A 15,873-nucleotide genomic window follows, 5' to 3' on the forward strand; every position below is an offset into this window, starting at 1 on the left:
TGTGGCAGGGAATTCCTGTGGCATGACAAATAAAATGGACTTTGACCAAACGTAGCCCCACGTCTGATGTGTGTTGTGAGCACATTAATTAAGTTAAACCCAAATTAATATAGAATTTATACTAGATTTATTTTGTGCATAAATGGTTAAAAGTTGAACACTTACAAATTTATAGTAACTTTGTGCCGTTAAAACTGGAAGTGAAAGCAAATGGGAACCATTTACACTTCTGGCACAGTGTCCATCTCGTCACAAATGGAACTGTGGTAACGCTGACATTAAGTACATCTCCCATTAATGAGCAGGATGAAGCCATTAACACAAGCTCCTTCTTTTAATGAAAAATCAAAGTTATAGCTGAACTTTCTCTGCAAAATATTTCAAAATTCTCTCCGGATAAGTAATGGGGCTGTCCCACTGTACGAGCTAATTCAAGAGCTCTCCCGAGTTTAAAAAAAAATCAAACTCATGGTAAGCACATAGAATGTACGTTGCGGGTACATCGGGGCTCGGAACGTTCTCTTAGCGGCTCGTAACGCTAACGGCAGGTACTCGGGAAACGCGGTAAGCCCGTGAAGACTCATGAAAAATTTTCAACATGTTGAAAAATGTCCATGAGAGCCCCGAGTACATACGAGCAGCCATTACCATAATTCTTCGAGTTCCAATCAGGGGAAACTCAGGAGAACTCTTGAATTAGCTCGTACATTGGGACAGCCCCATAAAGCACCTGCGATTATTAAGACTGACTGTAAAACAATTTAGAACAGAGCCTTAATAATAAGCACAACAGGATTAACGGTGCATTGCAAAATAAATGTAAGATTAAAAGATTGACTAAGAAGGAACTGCAGATGCTGGAAAAATCAGAGGTAGACAAAAATGCTGGTGAAACTCAGCGGGTGAGGCAGCATCTTTGGAGCGAAGGAACAGGTGACGTTTCGGGTCGAGACCCGAAACGTCACCTATTCCTTCGCTCCATAGATGCCGCCTCACTCGCTGCGTTTCTCCAGCATTTTGTCTACCCGAGTTACTGCAGCACTTTGTGTCTATCCTGTTCATTATCAGGTTGTTTTCTTAATGGTGTCCAAAGGTGAGGCAATGCAAGTCACCCACTCTCACCTCAGCTTCACCAGCTAGCATGGAATCACAACTGAAGAGATCCAGAACATCACATACGCCCGGGACTAGGGTAGGCAGACAGAAACATTTACCCTAGGGTGGCAATGTCAAAGACTACAGGGTATGGCTTTAAGGTTGGAGGGGCTAAGTTTCTATTCCTTCGCTCCATAGATGCTGCCTCACCCGCTGAGTTTCTCCAGCATTTTTGTCTACCTAAGATTAAAAGATGAGTTATTTCATGAAACATTGCGAGCTTGATGGTGAATCACTCTTTGACACCAGTCTCCTCACCTTTCGGTGGAGAGCTACAATATTTGTTTCCTGTGGGCCTCTATCTGCTCTAAGTGGGCAGAGCTGCTCTTACCTTCTATGCCCAAAGGGTTGTGCACATCTAAGGCTGTTTCACTCTTCTTCTTGCGAGGAGGAGGTGCGGGTCGTACAGGTGGTGGGGGTCGTGGAGGAGGAATGCTTGACCCTGGTGGCGGAGGTCGGATGGGAATGGGTTTCTTGGTGCTGGCCACAATGTCCGGTTCCGCGCTCATTTGCCGTGGTAGTTTGGGGCGCTGCAACTGTTCAGCTGCAAACTCATCATCCAGGGCAAAACGATCTTCTGAATTATGCTCCAAAATGTCCCCTTTGTCCTCCTCTCTTTTATCTGACGGCTGTTGAGAAGATGAATTGCAGTCCGTCGAGGAGTTCTCTGGACATGGTGTACTAACTTTTGTTGATGTTGTATCTCCATTATTAAACGTCACTGCTGAGATAGTTTGTGAAGATGGCAGAGTTGTCTGCGTCTCTGACAGAACCTCTGGCTTCTCAGGCTTTACATCCGAGCTGCTTTGCTCTGTCAAACTCTTTGGCTTTGCACACAATTGCTGATCAACGTTCAAGAGCCCCGAAATATTGCTGAGCAGATCAGCTTCAGCTAAAACAGTCAATGTAACTCCAACCGACTTTACGCTGCTGTCCTCTCCACTAGTTTCTGAGGATGCACTTTTCAACTTGCCTTTCTGCTGCTCCTCTTCCTCCGCTTGGTCAGCAACCTGCCAAGTAAAACAGACGTGATCAACGTTCAGAACCATAGCGCAGCGGGTAGAACTGCTGCCTTGCAGCGCCAGAGACCCAGGTTTGATCCTAAGCTCAGGTACTGTCTGTGTGGGGTTTGCACGTTCTCCTTGTGACCTCAGCGTGCTCCAGTGTCTAAATGAGGGCAGGTCTGTAGTTTAATTGCCCCCCTGTAAATCACCCCTATTGTGTAGGGAGTAGATGCAAAAATGGGCTTACATGAACTAGTGTGAAGAGGAGATGGATGGCTGGCGTGGACTTGGTGTGCTGGTGCAGTATCTCATTGACAGAATCCTGACACGCTGGCTTCCAAATACCCTGATGAACCTGCCCGCATTCAATGCCACTGATAACAGATCCATTCTCTGAAGTAATCTCTGAAGGATATCTCTGAAGTAATCTTTGAAACCAACCATTCATTTGCATTTGTGGTCAGATTGAGTCCACGGTCTCAGCCTCCTTTGTCGACAGAAGTGCCAGCATCGGCTCCAATAAACACTGGCTACTGCAAGACATATTTTGTGCTGAAACCAATGTTGATGCATACCATACCATGCATACACATGAAATCTATTTTAACTTGTTCCTTGCCCTTACACTTCAGATGTAGCCGTGTTTGAATGGGGATGCGAAGGGAGAACGATTCCAATGGGGCGGAAAATAGAAGGTGGGTGGGAGGTTTGGTTAATTACCTAAAATTGGCGTATTTACTTATACGATTTGCAACTCTTCAAAAATCCTTTTGTCTCACAGCTTCTGTACTTTCATCTCTGGCATTTATTCAACCATCTGCTGATCAAAACCCTCATCACCTGTATCTGAAGGGGTCTCGACCCCAAACGTCAGCTATTCCTTTTCTCCACAGATGCTGCCTGACCCGCTAAATTAATCCAGCTTTTTGTGTCTATCTTCGGATTAAACCAGCATCTGCAGTTCCTTCCTACACATTACATATACTACTTGCCAGGCTTTGTCCTGCCTCTCATCCCTTCCAGCTTTCTTCTCTCAAATCCCCAACACAATCAGCCTGAAAAAGAATCGCAACCCAAAACATGAACTATCCATGTCCTCCAGAGATGCTGACCTGCAGAGTTACTACTGCAAGTTGTCTCTCTCTGTAAACCAGCATCTACAGTTTCTTGTGTCTCACATGCTAGATTATGTAAGGGTTGTAAGGGTAAGTTATCATCCGGATGGGAAAAGTCTGCATTGAACAGAGAGCTATAGAATGATACAGTGTGGAAACAGGCCCTTCAACCCAACTTGCCCACACCGGCCAAAAATGTCCCAGCTACACTAGTCCCACTTGCCTGCACTTGGTCCATATCCTTCCAAACCCGTCCTATCCATGTACCTTTCTACTGTTTCTTAAATGATGGGATATTCCCAGCCCCAACTACCTCCTCTGGCAGCTTGTTCCATACTCCCACCACCCTTTTGTGTGAAAAAGTTACCCCTCGGATTCCTATTAATTTTTTCCCTTTACCTTGAACCTATGTCCTCTGGTCCTCGATTCCCTTGCTCTGGGCAAGAGACTCTGTGCATCTACCCGATCTATTCCTCTCAAAAATGCCCACAATTGCATCTATCTCTGCTTTCCAACACGGAACTATGAGCAACAATCAATAGCAGCAACTCAGTGACCTTTGTAACCAAAGGCTGTTGAGGACAATTGTATCATTCCCACAGCCATTAGACCAGAGAAACCGTGTACAGGCAAGGATGAACCCTTCACATCAGCACCAAATAACTCAGATCAACACTGCAGTGTACATGCCAGCTCCTCAATTTAGACTACCTATTAATTTTGTTCTTTACATTCTTGATTTGCAAATACGTGTACAACCTTAGTGAAAGGACAAAGTCATCGGCATAATTCCATGACAAATCATGAAGCAGCTTTGCTCGTGAGTTGTTTCTATGATACATCCTGCCACAGCGATGCAATGTGGTTTAAAAACTGATTGGTTCATGCATTTAATTCTAAAACCCCCTCTGAAAACACTTTGAATAGATACGGGGATAAAAGAAGGCCTTTGTCAAACTGTTTTCTCATGCAGCCAGTCTCCCCCCTGAATCCTCCCTTTGCACTGGGATCTTCAGTCTGGAATCTGGGCATCAAACTGATCACTGCTGTGTTGATTCAGTAGCTCAAAGGACAAAGCTATTGTGGACAATATTGCTTCATAGAGAAATGGCGGACACTGCCTGGTGCATCATCTTCTTCTTGCGTTTGAGGCAGCAGAAGTCGCGTAAACGCCCCCCAGGTACTGTAGCCAGTTCATTGTGCATGTCGAGGGCTGTGAGGTCTACCCCTCCAACAGGGGGAGGGGCTGGAGAACAGCGCAGTCGAAAATGACGTGCTGCGCTGTTTGCTGGTCTGCTCCACACACGGCCCATCACCGGTACTGACCTCCCCACCATCGAAAGGATCTACAGGCGGTGTAGGAAGGAACTGCAGACTCTTCAGATGGGCTCCCCAATCTGAAGAAGGGTTCCGTCCCGAAACCTCACCCATACTTTCTCTCCAGAGATGCTGCCTGACTCGCTGAGTTACTGCAGCACTTTGGATCTACAGTGGGCACAGCGTCAAAAAGGCAGCCAGCATCATCAAGGACCCACACCACCCTGGCCACACTCTCATTCACCCCTGCCATCGGGAAGGCGGTACACGAGTCTGAAAACTGTAACGTCCAGGTTCAGGAACAGCTCTTTTCCAACAACCATCAGGGTATTGATCACGACAAACAAATGTCATTGTTCTGATTCGGTACATACAACAATTAAACAAAAAGCACACTGGATAGCCACCAAGTGGTCACAGGAGTGGAAGGCAACCTCATCTCCATTACACAGCTACATCTCTTCACCAGATAAAATGCTGTCCAGGGTCTGACCTCCCCAGAGGAGCATGGGTGAAGCTCAACAGACTTGGTGCTGGAGTTGGGCGTTTCAATGCCAGCGTGTGGAGATGGGGACTCCCTCTGCCAGAGCCCAGCCTGTGAATGTGGAGCAGAACAACACACAGCCAACCATGTCATCTCTGGGTGCCCGCTCTACCACCCACCAAATGGAGCTGTGTCAGGGCCTGGCGGACATTGACGCCAACAGAGACAACAACCCGGCTGCTCAACACACGGCTGGAGATCTAACTATTCCTTTGTTTTATTGATGTTTCATTCGCAAGAAGAAGAAGAACAATTAAACACTCTTGACTTGACTCGTGACCAGAAACACTAACACGTCACATGTTGGATATTGCAAATGAGAAAACGTGAGAAAAATGAGATGGTATGGGCTGAAAAGATGAAGTAGGAGGGGGAGCTGGCCAGGAATGTAAAGAAGGACAGTAAAAGCTTCTTTAGGTAAGTTAAGGGAAAAAGAATAGCAAAGTCAAATGTGGGTCCCTTGAAGGCAGACACGGGTGAAATTATTATGGGGAACAAGGAAATGGCAGAAGAGTTGAACAGGTACTTCGGATCTGTCTTCACTAAGGAAGACACAAACAATCTCCCAGAAGTACTGGAGGACAGAGGATCTAAGGGGGTAGAGGAACTGAACGAAAATGTCATTAGGCGAGAAATAGTATTGGGAAGGCTAATGGGACTGAAGGATGATAAATCCCCTGGGCCTGATGGTCTGCATCCCAGGGTCCTCAGGGAGGTGGCTCTAGAAATAGTGGACGCATTGGTGATCATTTTCCAATGTTCAATAGATTCAGGATCAGTTCCTGTGGATTGAAGGATAGCTAATGTTATCCCACTTTTCAAGAAAGGAGCGAGAGAGAAAACGGGGAATTACAGAGCAGTTAGCCTGACTTTGGTGGTGGGAAAGATGCTGGAGTCAATTATTAAAGAGGTAATAATGGGGCATTTGGATAGCAGTAAAAGGATTAGTCCAAGTCAACATGGATTTATGAAAGGAAAATCATGCTTGACTAATCTTCTGAAATTGTTTGAGGGTGTGACAAGTAAAATGGATGAAGGGGAGCCAGTGGATGAAGTGTATCTAGACTTTCAGAAGCCTTTGATAAGGTCCCGCATGGGAGACTGGTGACTAAATTAGAGCACATGGTATTGGGCGTAGGGTGTTGACATGGATAGAAAATTGGTTGGCAGACAGGAAGCAAAGAGTAGGAGTGAACGGGTCCTTTTCAGAATGGCAGGCAGTGGTGAGTGGAGTACCGCAAGGCTCCGTGTTGGGGCCACAACTGTTTTCCATATATATTAATGATTTGGAAGAGGGAATTAGGAGCAACACTAGCAAGTTTGTGGATGACACAAAGCTGGGTGGCAGTGTGAACTGCGAAAAGGATGTTAGGAGGTTGCAGGGTGACCTGGACAGGTTGAGTGAGTGGGCAGATGCGTGGCAGATGCAGTATAATAGATAAATGTGAGGTTATTCACTTTGGTGGCAAAAACAAGGGGGCAGATTATTATCTTAATGGGGTTAGGTTAGGTAAGGGGGAGGTACAGCGAGACCTGGGTGTCCTTGTACACCGGTCACTGAAAGTTGGCTTACAGGTACAGCAGGCAGTGAAGAGAGCTAATGGAATGTTGGCCTTCATAACAAGAGGATTTCAGTATAGGTTCTTCTGCAGTTGTATAGGGCTCTGGTAAGACCACATCTGGACTTTTGGTCTCCTAATTTGAGGAAGGACATCCTTGTGATTGAGGCAGTGCAGCGTAGGTTCACGAGTTTGATCCCTGGGATGGTGGGACTGTCATATGAGGAAAGATTGAAAAGACTAGGCTTGTATTCACTGGAGTTTAGAAGGATGAGGGGGTATCTTATAGAAATATATAAAATTGTAAAAGGATTGGACAAGCTACATGCAGGAAAAATGTTCCCATTGTTGGGCGAGTCCAGAACCAGGGGCCACAGTCTTAGAATAAAGGGGAGATCATTTAAGACTGAGGTGAGAAAATACTTTTTCACCCAGCGAGTTGTGAATTTGTGGAATTCCCTGCCATGGAGGGCAGTGGAGGCCAAATCACTGGATGGATTTAACAGAGAGTTAGAGCTCTAGGGGCTAGTGGAATCAAGGGATATGGGGAGAAGGCAGGCACGGGTTATTGATTGGGGACGATCGGCCATGATCAAAATGAATGGCGGTGCTGGCTCGAAGGGCCGAATAGCCTCCTCCTGCACCTATTTTCTGTTTCTATGTCTATATTTTTATGCAGGCTGTATACAAACCTCATCTTTATGATCCTGTCCAAATGAAAAGTCCCGATGTGCTTCATTGTCTATTTGCTCCTGCAAAGGAAGAACAGTGTGTAAGATGCTAGCATTCTACCATAACCTTGCAGAGAATTATTCAAGAAATGATTAACCAATAACTTTGATACAACAGCATCTAATCCTAATGCTTTGAAATATCAAAGCCTCAGTTGGAAAATTAAATTACAAAGAGCTTACGTTTCTATTTGAATAAGGGACTTTTATCTCAAATTAACGAGGATGGCAGTTACTGCACTACCAGAACACACAAGTAATATATTTTTTATATAGCTTAGTTAATAAAATGCAATCATTATAATAATGTAGCTTTCATGTTTCAAATTGTGGAGAGGGAGGCGCTGGCAGGAGCAGGACCATTTTGAATAATTAGTGATATAAAGGATATCATAGATCAAAGACAATCAGTTAACCAGTTTAAGGGCCCGTCCCACTTACGCGATTTTTTCGGCAACTTGCCGGCACCCGTCATAGTCGCAGCAGGTAGTCGAAAGTTTTCAACAGGTTGAAAATCCAGCGGTGACCAGAAAAAGGTATGACTGTTTGGGTGACTATTCACGACCGTACAGGCATCACCCCACCCAAAGAGTTGCACCTTTTTCAGGTCGCCGCTGGATTTTCAACATGTTGAACATTTTCGGAGACCTGCTGCGACTTTGATAGGTGCCGGCAAGTCGCTAAAAAAAACCGCATAAGTGGGACAGGCCCTTTAGAGTTCAAAGATACAGCATGGAAACAGGTCTTTTGGCCCATCACGTCTATGCCAACCATCGATCTCCCATTCACAGTAGTTCTATGTCATCCCACTTTTGCACCTACTGCCTGCACACTAGTGGGCAATTAACAGAGGGCCAATTGATCAAGCAACCCGCACGCCTTTGGGGGTGTGGGGGAAAACTGGAGCTTCTGGAGGATGCAGTCACAGGGAGAACGTGCAAACTCCACCCAAAAAGCACCCTAGGTCAGGATCGAACCCGGGTCTCCACCCGCTGCACAGTTCATGCTGATCTGAATGAAAAGGAAACTATAATCAAGATGTAAATTAATATATTGAAATCTGAATGGCAATTCCTGCCGTGGAAATGAATGCATGACAGGGACAAATCATCCAACACATTCATATTAGACCCTGTTTAATCCAACTCCACACTGTCTACGATACCCATGATGAATACTATGTCCACAATTCAATTGATAAACAACTTACACCTAACACAGCATGGGATCAAAAATCATTTCACAGGACAGCTGCCAAACCAAACTTTGCCGCCAGTCCATTCAACAGATATTAGGCAAGGTAAGTTTTAAGGGAGGAAAGAACCGATCCTTCAGCCCAATATGTCCATGACGACCATCGATCACCTGTTCACACTAGTTATCCCTCTTTCTCATCCACTCACTACACACTAGGGGCAATTTACACAGGGCCAATTAATCTACAAACCCGCACATCTTTGGCGTATAAGAGGAAACAGGATCATCTGAAGGAAACCCACGCAGTCACAGGGAGAATGTGCAAACTCTACACAGACAGCACCCGAGGTTAGGATCAAACCCAGGTTCGAACTTTGGGTTGGGAGTGGATTCCAGAATCAGTTCCTGCACAAATCATCAACAGGGAAGTGATTGAAATCACAGATATGCGGACATCATGAAAATAAAGGGCTGGAAGAACTCAGTGGGTCAGGCAGCATCTGTGGAAGGAATGGGAGGGTGACATTTCAGGTCGTAACCCTTCTGCAGCCTGTTCCCTCCACAGATGCAGCCTGACCCACCAAGTTCTTCCAGCATTAAGTTTTTTGTTGAAGTTCCCAGCATCTGCAAATGTTAGCGTCTCCAGTGACTTCATCATAATTGAAGTGCAGAGTCACCAAAGAGGAAGGTTTGCTTGCAAGGCAGCAATAATTATTTCAGAATTATAGAGATAGTGCAGGGTGTGAAAAGAATGGCAAAGTTTAAAAAAACCTCCCCACTACATAGCGAGAATCCAACTGTACTACAGCAGGCACTGGGTTGGACATTGACGAGGATTTGGGTAAGAGTTAGGGAGGTTGATATTTGGTTAGCTTGGGATTATGGAGGATCAAGATGAAAGGCCAGTGTATTGCAATAATCACCCTAGCGTTAACAAAGGCAGGAGTGGGATGGGAGCACTTGATGGAGCTACAGTTTTTAATGATGTAGATCTGCTGTCACATAGGGTCAGCAAGAACACTGCAAAAAATGCCACAAGCAGTCGGCAGGGAAAGGAACAAGTAGCTAATAAACTGAGTTGAGGACAGGGACATAATACAATGACTTGCATCTTTCCAATATTTAAAGGAAGCTTTTGGTCATACGAGACCAAGTCAGATGAGATGAGATGCAGAGAGTTAGACAGAGCCAAAACAAGAATCAGGCAAATGTTAAGGGTCCCGACCCAAAACGTCATCTTTCCATGTTCTCCAGTGATGCTGCCTGACCCGCTGAGTTACTCCAGCACTTTGTGTGTTTTTTTAAATGTAAATTCAGTCATTTCAGACCGAGTTGAACCGGTACTTTGGTTCTGTCTTCACTAAGGAAGACACACAGAACATAGAACAAACAATCGCCCAGATGTACTAGAGGACAGAAGATCTAGGGAGACAGAGGAACTGAAAGAAATTTGCAGTAGGCGAGAAATAGTATTGGGTAGACTGATTGAAGGCTGATAAATCCCCAGGGCCTGTCTGCATCCCAGGGTACTCAAGGAGGTGGCTCTAGAAATCATGGATGCATTGGTGATCATTTTCCAATGTTCTATAGATTCAAGATCAGATCCTGTGGATTGGAGGGCAGCTAATGTCATTCCACCTTTCAAGAAAGGAGTGAGAGAGAAAACGGGGAATTATAGACCAGTTAGCCTGATATCGGTGGTGGGGAAGATGCTGGAGTCAATTGTTAAAGAAGTAATAACGGCGCATTTGGATAGCAGTAAAAGGATTGATCCAAGTCAGCATGGATTTATGAAAGGGAAATCCTGCTTGACTAATCTTCTGGAATTTTTTGAGGATGAGTCAAGTAAAATGGATGAAGGAGAGCCAGTGGATGTAGTGTATCTGGACTTTCAGAAAGCCTTTGATAAGGTCCCACACAAGATATTAGTGGGCAAAATTAGAGCACATGGTATTGGGACTAGGGTATTGACATGGATAGAGAATTGGTTTGCAGACAGGAAACAAAGTGCATGAATAAACGGGTCACTGTCAGAATGGCAGGCAGTGGCGAGTGGAGTGCCGCAAGGCTCAGTGCTGGGGCCGCAACTATTTACAATATATATTAATGATTTAGATGATGGGATTAAAAGTTACACTAACAAATTTGCAGATGAAACAAAGCTGGGTGGCAGTGTGAACAGCGAAGAGGATGCTGGGAGGTTGCAGGGTGACCTGGACAGGTTGAGTGAGTGGGCAGATGCATGGCAGATGCAGTATAATCCAGATAAATGTGAGGTTATCCACTTTGGCTGCAAGAACAAGGAGGCAGATTTTTATCTCAATGGTGTCAGATTAGGAAAAAGGGAAGTGCAACGAGACCTGAGTGTCTTTGTACACCAGTCACTGAAAGTAAACACACGCAGGTACAGCAGTCAGTGAAGAAAGCTAATGGCATGTTGGCCTTCATAACAAGAGCATTTGAGTATCAGAGTAAAGAGGTCCTTCTGCAGCTGTACAGGGCTCTGGCGAGACCACATCTGGAGTATTGTGTGCAGTTTTTAATCTCCTAATTTAGAGGAAGGACATCCTTGTGATTGAGGCAGTGCAGCATTGGTTCACGAGGTTAATCCCTGGGATGGCGGGACTGTCATATGAGGAAAGATTGGAAAGACTGGGCTTGTATTCACTGGAATTTAGGATGAGAGGGGATCTTTCAAAACATATAAAATTATAAAAGGACTGGACAAGCTTGATGCAGGAAAAATGTTCCTAATGTTGGAGGAGTCCAGAACCAGGGACCACAGTCTAAGAATAAAGTGGAGGCCATTTAAAACTGAGATGAGAAAAAACTTTTACACCCCAAGGGTTGTGAATTAGTGGAATTCCTTGCCACAGAGGGCAGTGGAGGCCAATTCACTGGATGAATTTAAAAGAGTTAGATAGAGCTCTAGGGGCTAGCAGAATCAAGGGGTATGGGGAGAAGGCAGGCGCGGGTTACTGATTGTGGATGATCAGCCATGATCAATGGACAATAGACAATAGACGAGTAGGCCATTCGGCCCTTCGAGCCAGTACTGCCATTCAATGTGATCATGGCTGATCATCCTCAATCAGCACCCCGTTCCTGCCTTCTCCCCATATTCCCTGACTCCGCTATTTTTAAGAGCCCTATCTAGCTCTCTCTTGAATATATCCAGAGAACCGGCCTCCACCACCCTCTGAGGCAGAGAATTCCACAGACTCAAAACTCTCTGTGAGAAAAGGTGTTTCCTCGTCTCCGTTCTAAATGGCTTACCCCTTATCTTAAACTGTGCCCCCTGGTTACAAGATACAAGATACATTTAATTGTCATTTGGACCCCTTGAGGTCCTAACGAAATGCCGTTTCTGCAGCCATACATTACAAACAAATAGACCCAAGACACAACAACACAACATAATTTACATAAACATCCATCACATCATTGTGATGGAAGGCCAAAAACACTTATCTCTCCACTGCACTCTCCCCCCCCACGATGTCAGAGTCAAAGTCAAAGCCCCCGGCTGGCGATGGCAATTGTCCCGCGGCCATTAAAGCCACGCCGGGTGGTGCAAGGTCTGTACTCCCCCAACATCTAGAAACATGTTTCCTGCCTCTAGCGTGTCCAAACCCTTAACAATCCTATATGTTTCAATAAGATCACAATGAATGGCAGTGCTGGCTCGAAGGGCCAAATGGCCTCCTCCTCCACCTATTTTCTATGTTTCTAAGTAAAGATGAACAATAGACTGAAATGAAAGGAAAGAGGAAGGAACAGAAAATTTAAAACAATGTAATACCTATTAAGGAATTGAGTTTACAGATGGCTGAACTGCAATAATTAACCGACTATATTTAGACTGCTTCATTTAAAGTGACACAACTCAGTGTGAAGATTACTTCATTGCACACAAACACAGAATCTCAATGGTAGTCAGCTTTTGCATAACAAATTGAGCAACGGCACAATGAAAAAAATAAACATTGAATCTTGCATTGAACTACATATATAACCCAGTCCAAAGTTACTGCACTACTAATACACGATGACAGGCAACAACCTACATCATCTAAATGGATTAGCATGTCAGCCAAGAGGAAATGGGAATTTGGTGGAGAGGGGGAAGGAGGTTGATATAACTTCAGCAAGGGAAAAAAAACAAAGACAACTCCATTGTGTGTCCAAGGACCAGTAACTGTGGTGTACTTTTCTATGCTCATAACTGAAGCAATAAAGAGGTGTCCAGCTGTGAACAGCTGCTGATAATTCCAATGGCACATTTCAAGGGACTTCACATTTCTTGGATGAACACAATTGTAGGAAGCGTGCTGACTTGTTGAAACTCGAGACTGGTGGGAGCTGGAACTTGAGTGGTGGCTGGAGTCACTTCTCAGTATCAGGCAATGAGAAGTCCCTGGATCAGCAGCATGCGAAGAGGAAGACGCATAGAAAATGGGTGCAAGAGTAGGCCATTCGGTCCTTCAAGCCAGCACCGCCATTCAATATGATCATGGCGCATCACCCAAAATCAGTACATCGTTCCCGCTTTTCCCCCTATATCCCTTGATTCCGTTAATCAAGGGAGATGGGCAATGCAGCAAAGCTCCAGGGATGTCAAGCTCTAACATCCCTTTCCAGTACAGAATACTGAACAAGGACATAACACGTTTGGGCAGCATAGACCAGGAGGATGCTGAGGGCACAGTGTGCAGGGAAGCAGAGCAGAGCACAAGAATGCTCACAAGTCAATCGTCAATCAGGAAAGATGTTTCTGCAACTGTCAATACCACTATGCACTGCCCACTGTACCATGGACTGATGTACCCTAATGTACCGCACAGAGATGGCTTGGGACATTTGAAGTGTGTTTGACATTGAAAATGGAAATAGATTGGAATAATTGTTCTCATGGAAACCAGCGACAGGAATATCCAAAATTCACTTCCTGAGGGCACAATTACAGTCACAAATAAAGTTTAAAAAACAGGATGTCAAACACAGCAATCTTGATTGTGAACAACACAGAGTGCTGGAGTAACTCAGCGGGTCAGGCAGCATCTGTGGAGAACATGGATAGGTGACGTTTCACAGAGTGCTGGAGTAACTCAGCGGGTCAGGCAGCATCTGTGGAGAACATGGATAGGTAATGTTTCACAGAGTGCTGGAGTAACTCAGCGGGTCAGGCAGCATCTGTGGAGAACATGGATAGGTAACGTTTCACAGAGTGCTGGAGTAACTCAGCGGGTCAGGCAGCATCTGTGGAGAACATGGATAGGTCACAGAATGTTTCACAGAGTGCTGGAGTAACTCAGAGTGCTGGTCAGGCAGCATCTGTGGAGAACATGGATAGGTGACGTTTCGGGTCGGGATTCTTCGGGCTGATTGTAGTGGGGGAGAGAAAGCTGAAAAAGTCATGCATTTACCAATCTCTAGATGACAGTGCGTTTAAAAAAGTCCAATGCCTGACTTCAGAAATGGTGCAGGAAGTGATTCGATTTCTGAGGCATTGGGAAAAAGTAGATAGATATTCTTCAGCAGTTGGGAGTTAATTTCCCCAGGATAAGGCTCAGAGACTGTAGTTGAATGAAGAGCAGCCAAGCTTGTTACCAGAGTGAAATCTCTAGCGGGGAAGACAAGAAAACAGGTGGCAATGACAGAAACCATGCAATCTGGCCAGTCCATCATACCAGCCACTGCCCGACCCTGACATGGCCAGCAGTCACAGGGCGTGTAGGGTGTGAAGGCAGAGGGCACCCGCAGAGTGGTGGACTAGCGAACTGGAGTGTTTGTCCAAACATCAAGCAAAATAACAATTTTTAAATCGGTTTGATGAAATTGGAGAGGAATCAGTCCTGAAGTAGAATTAATTATTTTTTGCAAGCAGGATTAATGGTAGCAAACATGAAAGGTATTGAAGAATACCACTAATAACACAATAGACATCAAAATAACCTGTCCAAGTGAAAAATGTAAAATGCTGATGGGTCATGTAAAAGTGCCTGTAATCTGCCCAGCAATGAGAAGGTTCATCTAAAGCAAGGCTATACCTACATGAGGCAGCCCACAGTGAAAGTAAACCATCAACTACAGGTCAACCTCCACCTGTATTACCACATCTGGGCCTCGAGTTACTAAGACAGATACAAAGTGCTGGAGTAACTCAGCGGGTTCGAGCTTCTCCACAGATGCTGCCTGACGTGCTGAGCTACTCCAGCACTTTGTGTCTATCTTTGGTGTAAACCACCATCTGCAGTTCCTTGTTTCTACCCACAGCAAGGTACCCGCGATTTGGGCGGCATGGTGGCGCAGCGGTAGAGTTGCTGCCTTACAGCGCTTGCAGCGCCAGAGACTCAGGATCGATCCTAACTACGGGTGCAGTCTGTACAGAGTTGCACGTTCTCCCCGTGACCGCGTGAATTTTCTCTGAGATCTTTAGTTTCCTCCCACACTCCAAAGACGTACAGGTTTGCAGGTTAATTGGCTTGGGTTTGAATACTTAGTATAATTGTAAATTGTCCCTAGTGTGTGTATGTTTGTGCTAATGTGCGGGGATTGCTGGTCAGTGCGGACTCGGTGGGCCGGAGGGCCTGTTTCCACGCTATATCTTTAAAGTAAACTAGCCCTAAGTTACAAGTTGGCGCACACATCACGTAAAGCTACTTACTAAGTGAACCTTTCCATTTCATGTTTTGATCTTACACTCCGACCAACACCTGCCATTCCTCCCTCACATTAGAATGGGGAAGAGTACAAGAACTGTAATCTTTACAACCTACCGTGACGTTTGCTCAATTCTGATAAGTTTGTATACCTGCATTACATACCTTGGTCGAGATAATGATCTTTGCTGGGGACCTAGGGGATAGGAAAAAAAAACAAAGACATTATTCTGATAGTTTAACCAATGAGGCATCTTAATTTTGCGGCCAATAGTAACCACAGACAAGTTTTCCAGAAATATTTCTGCTTTCGTGCCATAAGCATAGAGAGAACACATAGACATCAGTAATATTTTTTGCTGATCATGCTTTGCCTCCATAAATGGTACTCAACCTGCTGAGCTCCTCCAGCAGTTATATTTAATCCACATTCCAACATCTGCAGTCTCGGGTCTCAAGAAATGAAAAGAAATCAGTTGTTACACTGATCTTCCTTACTGAAATTGGAGTTCTCCATAATTGACAGGAAGGCGTTTGAAGGAACACACTCATTTCAAACATTGCAAAACAAATTATTGAAAGTGGTTGC

The 15,873-nt window shown here is 45.0% G+C and overlaps 1 protein-coding gene across 1 annotated transcript in view; it reads right to left on the bottom strand.

Annotated features, from left to right (window-relative positions):
- Window positions 1-15,873, bottom strand: part of wdr44 (WD repeat domain 44) — a 63,720-nt gene that overhangs the window by 36,140 nt on the left and 11,707 nt on the right. Inside the window, exons 2-4 of the mRNA XM_055644183.1 lie at window positions 15,450-15,480; window positions 7,387-7,446; window positions 1,487-2,165 (exon numbers count right to left, since the gene is read on the bottom strand). Coding sequence (XP_055500158.1) covers window positions 1,487-2,165; window positions 7,387-7,446; window positions 15,450-15,480 — 770 coding nt within the window. The remainder of the gene's footprint in view (window positions 1-1,486; window positions 2,166-7,386; window positions 7,447-15,449; window positions 15,481-15,873) is intronic.

The sequence above is a fragment of the Leucoraja erinacea genome, chromosome 12 (genome assembly GCF_028641065.1).
Source record: "Leucoraja erinacea ecotype New England chromosome 12, Leri_hhj_1, whole genome shotgun sequence".
In the NCBI taxonomy this organism is placed as follows: Eukaryota; Metazoa; Chordata; class Chondrichthyes; order Rajiformes; family Rajidae; genus Leucoraja; species Leucoraja erinaceus.